Here is a 13,908-nt window from a genome sequence, read left to right as displayed (position 1 = left end):
CTAAATGCTATTTGATCAGCAATGTGTCTGAAGTCAACAAATCTATCTTGGTTCTGTAGGATGCAATAAGTAAAAGTATACTTTAAATGCCTGTTTCTAGAATCTTGTGTATGTTTTTTTATTTTTTCAGCAAAATTTATTTTGTGTGAAGATCAATTGCTCTTTGGCACAAAAAAAATATGTTGCTGTCAGTTACCAATATCACTGTTTGGAATCAAATTCTGACACCTTTTTCAATATCTAACTGCTGTAACTTGCAGACGTCATCCAGTTCAATTTCTGAGAGCTATGTTATAGTGTGAATAGGATTTTTATTCTGAATAGTGCATAGTAAGAATATTGTATATATAGCTGGTAAAGTTGGCTACTGTATTTTTAGGGAATAACTATTAAACCACTAGTAGGTTTACTACAGATCAGACTGGCGCCCAAGAAAAATGAAACAATGTATTTAGAACTTAATGAACATGTAAGTTTATATTAAATTTTTTCTATATAGATATTTTTTTCATCATTATTATCATTCAACAGTTTAAACTTTTAAGATGGGGCCAAAAAATTTACTTAGATTTGAGTTTATCAGCAATGATTATTATAGTGATTGTTTATAGTGAAGCATGCCTTGCTACTACAGAATTCCTAGTAACATTTTGCCTTGCTATTTAAGCCCACATTCATGTGAATATAATGTTAAAACAATATTTTGAGATCTCTGCTAAATATATTTGATTTATTGAGATATCAACTAACAGTTATGTTATATATTATTATTAACTGCAAACAGAACTGTTTCGGCCTTCTGGGCCTTATCAGTGCAGTGCTGATTTTGGAGTTGAGGTTTGGCTTTATAGCCGCCTCAGATATTCCTGCATATGTGATATCATCGCACCATGCCAGAGTGCTCAAACTATCATGCTAACACTCCAGATAGAGTGCCCCACAAAGTATGAACCAAGGAGCATATCTTACTGCATTAAATTATTATTAATAATGATTACAGATTACAGATCATATGATGGCAGGTATAGAAGATGTCATGGGTTTTCATGGAAAATATTATTTTAAGGTAAAATATTCAACTGTGAAAGACAGGTTTATTAGCTTGCATGTTAAGTTCATTATAGAGTGTTTCAGACTGTAAGAGAATATAGATTATTTTTAAATCATTATTAACTTTCATAAAAATATCTTTGATCAAGATCTAATAATGAAACTTGAAAATATCTTTCATGTTTCTCTGAAATGGGTGAAATTATTATGTATTATTTACAGGAAAAATTAGAACATATTGATGATACCTATTTAAAAAAGATTTTATTAAATATTCCCAGAAAAAAAGCTTCTAATTTAATGGGATTTTATGAGAAGATTATGTTGAAGTGAGTTAACCTATATCATTGTATATCTTTCGTCATTTCGCATCATGTACATCTTCTCATCATACCTGTCAAAACTGTGAGATATCTATTCAAAGATCGAACGCATTCATCAATAAGTTGAGATAGAACTCCTATATTTTTCAACCCTGGAAGATTCTGAGTGTAATATCTCATGAAAGATGTGGAAGTAAGCTTATGCCTTTGTTCCTAAAATTTTACCTCATTACCCATTGCATGGCATGTCTTGTGAAATTTGTGTTAAAGAAGCACAAGATATATGGATATACTCTTTGATATAACTGTATAAGATTTTGTTATTTTCAGGGAACATTTAAAGTATTTAAAGTTATGTAATGCCAGATCAGTTCCAGATTCCATGTATGTACATTTCTCTATCATTATATTTTCATTTATAACAATATATATATCTATTTCTATTGCTTAAGGCTTGTTGAGAATCCGGAACTCTTATCAACTTACTATTCAGTGATCTTTCTGTAGATTACCAGTCATTAAATTAATACATTTAGTTTGTTATTTTCTTTAAGTAGTAAGTGCTATCAAATTCTTATTCTTTGTTGTCAAAAAAGTAGTAATTATTAATATCATAGCAAAAACAAAAAAAATTTCCTATAGTAATCTCGACATTTGCTTTACCATCTCAACTTCTGATCCCTCAGCCATAGTATTTTTCAAAATTCATAATTGATGTTGCTATGGTTAAAATGTTGTCAATCCAAGGTCATTAATTAACAATGATTTTTAATGGACAATGTGACAGTGTTATCAGCTCATGAAATGTTGAATGTTGTGGTCCATTTATGTTGAATTGCAGGAGAAGGAGACGTTGAGTATTTAATTGTTAACTGAATTGAATTGAGCTATAGCATAAGATGGCTACATCCCATTAATTGCATGAAATTTCATCTGTTACACTTAAATACCTAGCATTATACACATTTCTTTATTTTAGACTCAATGATTTTAAAAACATAAGTGCTAATTATTATTCTCTTATAAAAAGGTGAGGGGTGTAGGGTACAATTTCTAAAGTTTGCCATTTGGCTTTAACCTTTGTTGTTATCCATCTTTACATTCGTATGGTATTGTTCTACTGGTATTAACATTTTTCATTTCATTGCTGCTAAATGTCATGCATGTCTTCATAATTCTCATGTTATCTATATTGATTATATTATTTTATAATTGTCATGGTTTTATTATATAAAATAATAACAAGTTATCATTCTGTTTCCATTTTGTATACCAGCCCATTTTATTATTTAATCACCACCAATTAAGTTTGATTTAAAAACATTATACATTATGTTTGAAATAAAATGAAAATATAAAGATAAGACAACATAGTGAAATACAAAAGTTAAAATAAAAAAATTGAAATAATTACGAACAATAGGTTCTTCTCAGACAGCCATATAATATCATAATGCATGGTTGTCTTGTATCAGATATTATAATTTATATAAAATGTTAAGAGTATATGTTAGCATGTTTCCATTATATATTTTATATCTTGATATACATTGATTGATAACATTTTCGATGTGAAGAATTTATAATTTCTATCTTCAATTTAAAAAGAGCATTTGTAATCCTTGTTTGAACTTTGTCCTATGATTCCTATTGAAGCAAAAACGTTTTTTCACCAAGGTTGGATAACTAGGTTTTCACTGAAACAAAAAAAACAGTTTACCATTGAAATATCCAAGCACTTTTTCCCAACATAATTCTTGCCCAATCACCATCAAATTCATCACCCACAAACATAATTTATAACACACTTCCCTTGGTTACATATTAAAAAGGAAATTGATAATAAATGTATTTGTTCTGTATTTGTTTATGATGTTTGTTGGTATGTCCTGGACTTTGTTTTATTTATTAGATACATAATGACTTAAGATTAATGTGTAGCTTCAAGGTATTCTGGTTTTAATTTGATAATAAGAGGCATTTTTGACCTTTAAGTTACTTTTCCTTTATAAATTTTTTTGATCAGTTAGGAAATTTTGAAATTTTTGTTTCCTATCCTTTGTCTATTAACATTTTTATTATAATTTAGGCCTGTATAACTTGTCAAGTCTCTTATGTATAAACAACGGTGCTACTTGCAAAAAATTTATTGCCTTTCACACTTTTGTAGCAAGATTAACAATTAAATAGGCTTATCATCGTCTTTGTATTTCAAACTTAAATTATTTTGTATTGTATTTCGTGCTGGTTTCCATCAACCAATGGAATCTGAAGAACAGTAGTACTTGATACAGAAGTACTTGATACAGTAGTACTTGATACAGTTGTTCTTGATACAGTAGTAGGCTACTTGATACAGTAGTTCTTGATACAGTAGTACTTGATACAGTAGTTCTTGATACAGTAGTACTTGATACAACAGTACTTGATACAGTAGTGCTAGATACAGTTGTTCTTGATACAGTTGTTCTTAATACAGTAGTACTTGATACAGTAGGACTTGATACAGTAGTACTTGATACAGTAGTACTTGATACAGTTGTACTTGATACAGTAGTACTTGATACAGTAGTACTTGATACAGTTGTTCTTGATACAGTTGTTCTTGATACAGTTGTACTTGATACAGTAGTACTTGATACAGTTGTACTTGATACAGTAGTACTAGATACAGTAGTACTTGATACAGTTGTTCTTGATACAGTTGTTCTTGATACAGTTGTACTTGATACAGTAGTACTTGATACAGTAGTACTTGATACAGTAGTACTTGATACAGTAGTACTTGAAACTCATTTCATTTCTGTTACATTATGTATTTTTTGTTTTTTAGGCCGAAAGTAGACACCAAGTTATATTTGAGAGATATGGATGATAGTTCATCATCAGATGATGATTCTTCTGGAGCAGAACATCCTCCATTAAAAACTGATGATGGTATGTCATTTTCAACAATATTCAAAACCACTTCATATTGAGTTTCCAGATAGAATTTAGTGATGGAATTTTTAATGAAACAGGCCTGTACTTTCTGATACAGAAACTCTTTAGTTCATAGTTGATTGAAGGACAATGGTTTGCAATATAACATTCTAAGAGTGAAATATTCTTCTTCTTTCTTAATGAAGGATTCTGTAGCACAATCAGTTAGGAACTAATTTCACTTGGTTACATCCAACGGGACAATTGCTCACCAGATAGTTGCTCACAAATGGTGGTCATTGGTTCTAATCTCAGTTAGCATTTGAAAGTCTGCTGACTTTTCTCATGATTCCAATCGACCCAGCTGTAAATGGGTATGGATAAGATTAATGTCAAGAGTTATGGCCATAGAGCATCTGGTAGTAAGGATCCTGGTAAACTTAACTTATCTTGTCAAAACTGTTAGTTAGAAACATCAAATTTGAATTAAATCAATTGAAAGACTTTAAATTTTTATCTCAGACAATCGATTTAATACATAAATACAAAACTTGATATTAATAATGTTTTATGAAATTACAGATAGTGTTGTATTAAGAAATCGTGATGCTCAAAAAGATTTAGATGCTTCTGGACTGCGTAGTTTACTACAATCAATCCGTTCTTCAAGAACAGTAAGTACTTTTAGCAATTTTGACTTGTTTTTGCATTAAATCTTTGTCATAGCAAACTGTAAATAGAAGCCAAGTTTACAACTACTCTTAGTTGATTAAAGAGATTTTGGGCTAAAGCACATGCAAATTATATGATGCAAAATGTTTCATACTTGACTTAGATATTTTGATCTGTAGACTGTTGATTTTGTTTGAATTGGTAAGACATAAGTGTTAGATGAGGAACATGGTCTCATAAAAGCACTAGCCTAGATCACAAAGTAAATTATGCTAAAAAAGGTGCAAAATTTGGCCATATTTTGATTTTGATCTATATTAATTATTTAGATTTAATTAATATTGTTGATTATATTTCAGTTAAAACATACTATATATGATAGAAATTTGAAATATTATAAAGATAGAAGGAGTCATCACAATCTATTGAGAGATAAAAATTGTAAAAATAGAAGTTTACAGCGGGTCATGTCTAGTACCCACGCACCTATGTTGGAACGAACCGTTAGTTGGGATGATAATCACACTGATATTTGTGATAAGAGATCCAAAGAGTCGCATGTTGATATGACTCCAAGATCTATGTCAGTTGACATGAGTCAAATCTCACCACCAAAAATACAATTTGATAAACCAACTTTGCCACCATTACAAGAAGTAGTAGTAGATAATAGAGCAGATGGTGAAAAAGGAGATGCTAAAGAAGATCAATCTTTATTAGATTCTAAAGATGAAGTAGAAGATAGACATCATATGGAAAGACAAAATGCAGTCGATGAAATCCAAATGGTTCAGTTTAAGAAAGGCAACTAATGTCTTGTGGAAACACTATACTATTCTTCTTCTCTTATTGGGTAGTAAGATATGATTATTTTTTGACAAGTGTTTAAAACCAAGAAATACCTCTATGATTTGGATAGAGTGAGGGAAATGTTGAATTGGAGTTGACATATTATAAATTCATATACTTGTAACTTATAAGTTAATTGTATCAAAACTGATGGAGATAAATTATTAGAAAAAACATGAAATTTGAAAACAATCAACTTGAAGGTCATTTAAACTGGGCTTTGTGATAACATTTATAGTAATATTTGGCATGGGTTTTTTTTTCCTTCTGAAGTAAAATTTCAAGAAGGTCAATTAGTCGGAAGAATTTTTTGTAAACTTTTGAAAATATGGATGCATTTACTGATTAAGCTTACATATCTTGTAGATAGTTGAAACATAATCTTTATTTTATTGCAAATTTACAAACATGACTAACTCAAGTCAAGAGTTAACCTTTGTTAAAGATGAATCCAGCTTCATGTAACTTACAGTACCTTATGGTTAAAGCTAGTGGACAAAAACTTAAAGCTATCATGTTTCTGAATCATTCAGTATTTGGCAATCATGGAATTTGCATTTTGATATAAATTTGATTATTATTTTTATGATATTTATGAAATACAATAATACATAAAAACATTGTATTTATAAAGCGGGTATGGAAAGGTAGAAGTAGATTTAATATTGCCTGATGATAATATTGTACAATGGCTTAATTCAAACGTATGTACAAATCTGCTCAACTTTAACAATGTTTTTGCTAAATAAAGAGTTACATATTTACCTGATCATGTTTTCCTTGATATTAAGTTTTTGTACTGGAATGTTTGTACATCTTTGTCTTTCTATTGTTATATTTATGGTAACTTTGGGTATATTCTATAATGGCATATGCATTTGATTTTCTTTCTATATTTTAGTCAATATCTTTATATATTTTTATACTTTTTCACTTTAGCAATTTTTTTATTTTGGATGAAAAAAGGTAAGAGTCAAAAAGGACTACAATGGTCAATAATAGATTAGTGCTTTTAATCAAATAAAAATACAAATTTCATTTCCTGTGGATTGGCAATAATGGGAGTGCATCTAGGGGGAAGGGACAAATAGAAAAATTTCATAGCTAAAACATTTTATCATAATTTATGATTTTTATATGTTTTGTATGTGAGAATGCATCAAATCAATCCTATTTCTAAAAAAAAATTTCTTGAAGGTGAACCTTCTAACATCTGTTATATATAATATTGGAATTATGAATATATTGGATAATTGATTTATATTGTTTATATTAATAATTGTTAGTGTATATACAATAAGCTTTAATATATATTTAGCTTGTTATTGTGATATATTATATTTTTAATGTTGCATGCCAATTTTTCTATGGTAAAACATATATCTGGTTCCAGATTTAAAATTTGACTGCCAAAGGGGGTTAAATATTCAACTTATGGACTTTGAAATGTAATATTAATCCATTTTTTACATTTTGATTAATATGAAATAGCTAAGTGACAACTAGAGTCATTGTAAATGTTTTATTATTTATCCCTGACATTTAATATTGTTATTATAGTAGTTATTTCTCTCTCTATTGACTCTTGTGCCATATATCTTAATCATTGAAATATTTTTGTCATTCATTCAATCATAACCTGTTTCTTATCTTAATATCTTTTTCTATTTGATTAGAATAAGGAATTTTTCGATGGTTCTAAATGTGATGCTTTTAAACAATCACCATATATAAGCTGTGATACTTTTAAATTTAGACCTGTAACTTATGAGTTTGTTTTAATCAGTAGTGTGTTGTCAAAAACATTGAATTTCAAGAATATTGCACAACCTTACATGTAATGTGACCAATCGGGAGTCTAGAAATAAATTAAATTGGAGAATGTTAAGTTTTAAATTATCTGATAGATCTTATTACTCTATAATTATTATTCCCATTTCAATTAGTGTTTCCTATAACTAAAGACATGTTTTGCAAAACAATATATCTGAGAATGGGCAACACGTACTATGATTTTATCATATCATTTTTATCATTAAACTGCTTATCACTACTCTCTACCTCAATCATATAACATGTATTCTACTTTTATATCATGTATTTATTACCAATTCATAATTCATAACAGAATTTAGCTACCTGTTCACAACAGCACTAGAAAATCTCCAGTTGATATAGCCTTGGCATTTGATAACAGACTTATTTAGCATTTCTACCAAGTGCACACCTATTTAACTATTTTCATTTTATATAAAAATCCATAAGTACTTGAATTAAAATATTTCATTTCATTTGTAACATATCATAACAGCCAGTCAGATTCATTGTGAAATATATATGTATATTCAGACCCTTATATTGTTGCACAGGAGGATGTGATTCAAAACAAACACAAGTGGCCCACACTTTTCTTAGATAGGTTAATATAAAAATTAACAGAATAAGTCTGGCTTATTGAATTTGAAATTCTATTTATTTTTCCCTGAAATAAAAGTGGACTGCTTATGTTTTGAATTGGACCTTGATGTGTACATTTTTAAGACAACTATATTCCTCTAGCATTTTGATTAAAATACTCAATAACTTATAACAAAGTTAGCTTGTCAGCTATTGTTAAACTAATTGTTAATGTTAATAAAGTAGAATAGATTGAACTGTTTTATAATTGCTCTTGCCAAACATTTCAGTCATATGTGTCCTTACTGAAGTTGGACAAGTAGAACTTATTCTCACGTCTACACTTGGAAACAAGTTTGGAATGTTGATTTAAAGGATTGTGCTGAGGGGCAGTATTCATTCAAATGAAATAAAAATCTGTTAAATGTCTAAAAAATGACAAATATTTATCTGAGAAATAATTTTAATATAAACAAAATATACAGTTATAAATATCACAGTACTATAAATATAAATTATAACAAGTGAGTTAATCATCACCATATAATATAGATGATAAAGACTCAGTATTCTCATTGAAGAATTTTAAACATGATAAACTACAAGCTCTAAAAATAAAGGGCAAATTCTTGATTCCATATATTTTAGATACTGGTCTTATGATTTTTATTCCCTGTCCAAACATGGCCTGATGACAACAATCACATTTTCCTGCTCTGAAAAATCAAAATAATTTTGTTAGCTGTTGACCATCACAATCTTATTGCAATAATACATAGTCCTGAAGCCGCATTCAAAACTCTGCCCACTTGGTGACGGCTCACAAACAGTAGCACAAAATGGTCGCACAGATTCTCTCTTTTAAAATTCTATTTAAAAATATAATCCCAGAAGTGAACCAGGGCATAAGCAAAAACTTGCTTATTGAATGGGAAAGGGTGTAACAGTAAAAAGGAAAGACACTTACTTCTTATATAAAGTCTGCACAGAATCTGGTAAATCTTTTAATTGATATCTTTCACTTTTATACAAACATAAAACTGATAAATCACATAATGTCTACAAACAAAAATAAAAAATATTGTTAAATTCCTTTCCATAAATATATATCATGTACTGTCACAGAGTCACTAAAATGTTTTAGAAGATATTTAACATGTAATTAGCAAAGAAGGCTACAGGATACCTAGCATAGCAATAGTGAAGTGCTTTCCATATGAACATTACCTGTGGCATATTGTCTGTATGTTCCTTCCAAAATAATGGATGCATGAAATTATTCTTTACATTTAAGTACTGTAAATTTAATGTCAGGGCGCCACAGGGCATTGCTGGTAATTGGTTACCCTCAATATTTAATTCTACTAGATTTCTGAAAATAAAACATTAAATCATAATGCATTAGCAAGTATTGTATAAAAAAACCTCCATTAAAGAGGTTTCTTCTAATCATCCCAAGTTGAGCAGTCGATATCTTCATCTCCATCAAAAAAATAGTCGACAAATGTTCCGATTCAAAAAAATAAAAAATTACTTACTTCATATATTTGATATCATTAGAGATAGATGTTAATTTATTATAGGATAGATTAACATGTTCTAATGTCTGTAATTTATATAAACTGAAATAACAAATATTATACTCACTAAATTACAATCACAAGTTGCTCACACACTAAAGTCATATGGAAGTTGTGAGCATATGAGGCTCTCATTTCTACTAACTTTTGTAGTCATATGCTTTTTAACACTTTTTCTGCCTCATTGTTCTACAAAATTAAGACACAAACCACATCCTAGTTGCTTGCATCATTCTGTGGTAGTCGATGGTGTTAACAATATGTAACCAAAACAGGAACAATCAATCAAACCAATTTCTTTTTTAAAGTATTTACCTGTTTGGTATTGTTGATATTAAACAGAATGATACAACTAGAGTACGTAAACAACATAATCTATCTATATCATCAGGTAATACCAGTAACGGATTATTCCTCATTTTAAATATCTGAAGTTGATGTATATCTAATACTTCTTCTGGTACTGACTGTAAATATATAGTAAAATTGATATGCGATACAAATGCTAGTATAAAAGTGATTTTAAAGAGGTTTTCTAAATGTTTTTTTTTTGGGAACACTGAAAGTATTGAATTTTCATTCTTACAATTCCACTATAACAAAGCAGTTATGACATCACTATCACAAAGGCCCTTTATCATATTACTAGCAGCTTTTGTGATAATGAAGTCAAGAAGCGTTTAGTTATAGCAGAACTGCAAGAACCACGGATGCCTGGCTGAAAAATAGAAAGATGCAAATTGATATTATCATTGTCCCAGACAGGTTTTCTTCACTTAGATTTGAACTTTCAAGTAAATGTTGCTCTGCGTAAAATGGATTATCTAAATATTTGCTGCACTTACTGTAAAATCATTGAATGATAGATTTAGATAAGTTATAGTTTTAACCATAGGAGCTATATCTGGCAACTCACTGATAAAATGGGCCTACAAAAGTAGAAATAAATATTAAAATTTCACGAGAAGGGGAATATGTGAATGTATTGATTACATCCAATGTCTAGATTACACAATGTTGAATAAATTCGATTATTGAGTTTTCAGTTCTGGAAAGTAGTTTGAACTATTATAAACAAGTGTTTACGAATGACAGATTGACATAGGCAACGGTTAAAAAATACACATAAGGAAAATGGTTTGGCCTTTTTTTTTTGGTCTGTTTTTACATTAAACATGTATTCCTAGTTATAAGCCAACCCATCAAAAAGATGATATTGGATTTTTTCCTGAATTTTTATACATTGGAATGTAGGGATATTAAAAAGTAACCTTATATGATATTATAGCTTTAAGAATATAAACATACTTTTAAACTAAGAGCTGATCCACCACTAATTAAAGCATCTAAAATTGCTAATTCTGATGGAGTTATAGTTCCTTCACCTGCGACAGCTATAAAATACATGAATTTTGATCAATGTTATTACAATGTTTAAGGGATAGTTAGTTTTTAATGTTTATTGGGGACACTGATAGCCTCAATTTACACCATTCCAATTTTCAAATGGATATCTGTGGTTCCTACAATTATACTAAAACTAAGTGTTTAAGGATTAATTGCTAAGGGCCTTATGTGATAAAACATATTTTACAATAAACACTTAGTTTGAAAGGAATTGCAGCAACCAGACTTCTGATTGCGAGTTGGAATGGTGCAAATGATGCTATCAGTGTCCCTGATACACATGAAAAAATATGAAAATCTCTTTACAATCCATGTAAGTTAAACACATTAATAAACTAATCCAATTTAACGCATGAGAGTGGAGTTCAATTTTGACTACAAGTAATGCCCTCTGGTCTATACTTTTACTTGAAGCAGATGCAGATTTGGGTGTTTGAATCTGATATGATGGTATCACAAAGTAGTAGTTTGATGACTAAAGTATAATACAATGATTGTTATCTGTTATTGTACTACCTCATTAAAAAAAAAATTAACTTACTAAAAGGTGATTTACTACGAACAGAACCTTGAAAATATTGTGATCTAGCTGAATGGAATACAGCTTCTTGCTCTGGTAGCTCACTCGATCTGAAATAATATGAGTATCAGTTTCTAATCCTCTTTCTTAATTTCATACGATTTAATACATTAACAAATGAAAGACATTGGGATGGTTGTATTTTTCAGATCCTTAACCATCAAAAATGGAAGTTTTTGGGGGTCATGTAGTGATGCCTCATTTATTATTAGTGACTTCATAATAAATAATAATAATAATAATACATAAATCTAGTTTTCCAAATATCATCCTTAAATGTACACTGAAAATGACTATTAATAACAATATATCTTACTGTTTATTTTTATTATGTAAATTAATACGATCAGTAGATCTATCTTCATATAATATAATTTCAGTATGAGGCACCATTTCTTTACCATTTAAACTAGTAAATTTAGGCATTGGTTTTATCAATGTTTTAACTTCGGTATCAGTCATATCTCGTACATGTTTCTTGATCATTGCTGCCATTTCTATTAATAACTGCTTCTGGGGAACTCTAGGTTCATAGGCTGGTATCTTCTGGCCTAGATGTGTAAAATCATATCAAAATAGTTTTTTTTATCAACTGTTTCATTATCTTTGCAATGTCAAAATTGAACTACAGATCAAATTGCTCCATACAAGGAAAATGCCTGATGGTGTAAGTATTTCAATTTTGACATTGCAAAGATAATAGCTTTCCATGGTAGAGGCCATTTCTTTAATTGTGCTTTCCAAAAATGCATTTGAATTGCCTATGTATCTCAAGGTATGAAGTTGTAATGGCATGACATTGTGCAGATGCTGTTTCATAAAATAAGCTTACTGAACACCAGGCAATAAAGTCTGATATCTTGGTTATACCTTGTGGCATTCGATGTGGAAGGAAACCTTGGAGGTCTTCTTTAAACAGCTACAAAGTTTTTGAAAAAGAAAATACATTACTTACTTTCTGGTGTGAGGATTTTATTGGAAGCTCTTGTTACTCCCGATTTAACTCTATGTATAAATTTAGCAGCCAGTAGTTTGGTCAGTTTTTTATAATTATGTGTTGAATACATGATCTGTTTTACACGTATTAATGGTAGTCTCTCCTTCTTAGAAACTGTTAAAAAATGTTCCAATGTAAAGGCTGGTGGGGTGTGATAATAATCATCATCCAAGCTGCAATCTTGAAACACAGGAGGAAACTGTTTTGTTTGTCTTAAAGGAAAAGGATCAGGTCCTCTTGTTTTAAATGGTTTTACTAAACTTTTACCATCAACATAAGTTCCCAAACTGGTTCGTCCTCTAAATACAGGATCTAGAATATACTTTGTATTATCACGTGTCAGAAAGGATGTGACATGACTTTCCCGTGATGTATATGTTCCGGCTGGAAAAGAGAGTCTATTTGATATGGTTTCTGATGGAGGTGGTGGTGAAACAGGAGAGTATCTATTAGTATATTCTACTGAATGAGATTCCGTTCGAGACTCAATTTCTGATGTATCGGGGTAATACTTTTCAGGAGAACTGTCTTCTGTTGGTTCCTGGAATCTAACAGGGGATGATGAACTATTAGGCGGTGAGGATGGTTTTGGTGCTCTTGGTCTGCGTAGTAATTTAGTTCCCACATTTTTGTGACTGGTAAGACCAGGTATATCTGTAGACTATAAAGAAAAGATTAAATGTGAATTTTTGGTAATTCAAAGATACAAATACATATTTGCATTAAGATTGTCATTAATGACATTGAAATAAGAAGATTTAGGCCTATGCAGTGTGTAACCAGGCGCTATTTCACTCCCTCTATTCACACGGGACTCTTCTTGATGACATCTTGCTCGTCCCTTGTTTTTGATACTTTGTCTTTTGGTTCCTTTATATTAATTTGCAATAAATATACGTTGATATTAGATGAGATGTTTAACAATCTTGTACTAGGAATAGCATGTTTTCAAATTGCTCGATAATGTATAACTATAACAACAGCTTCTATCTCAAATCAATATTTCCAATTTAAAAATATTTGATTTACACTTACTGACAAAAAATTGTTCTTACTGGGAGCGGCCATTTTGACGCTTCCCCATAGAAACATCGCAAATTCACGCGAGAAGAACTGACTACTATTGTGTTC

General features: G+C 29.9%; 1 protein-coding gene across 1 annotated transcript; it reads right to left on the bottom strand.

The window, feature by feature from the left end:
• Positions 1-8,661: 8,661 nt before the first annotated feature.
• Positions 8,662-13,852, bottom strand: LOTGIDRAFT_232977 (hypothetical protein). The gene is made up of 11 exons (XM_009058349.1): positions 13,813-13,852; positions 12,736-13,438; positions 12,097-12,331; positions 11,742-11,830; positions 11,102-11,187; positions 10,639-10,722; positions 10,109-10,260; positions 9,752-9,835; positions 9,441-9,585; positions 9,181-9,272; positions 8,662-8,929 (listed from the first exon to the last, which is right to left on the bottom strand). Exons 1-11 carry the CDS (start codon positions 13,843-13,845, stop codon positions 8,743-8,745), a joined length of 1,890 nt encoding a protein of 629 aa, XP_009056597.1. The 5' UTR covers positions 13,846-13,852; the 3' UTR covers positions 8,662-8,742.
• Positions 13,853-13,908: the final 56 nt, after the last annotated feature.

The sequence above is a fragment of the Lottia gigantea genome (genome assembly GCF_000327385.1).
Source record: "Lottia gigantea unplaced genomic scaffold LOTGIsca_33, whole genome shotgun sequence".
NCBI lineage: Eukaryota > Metazoa > Mollusca > Gastropoda > Lottiidae > Lottia > Lottia gigantea.
This window is presented reverse-complemented; position numbering and strand designations above follow the sequence as displayed.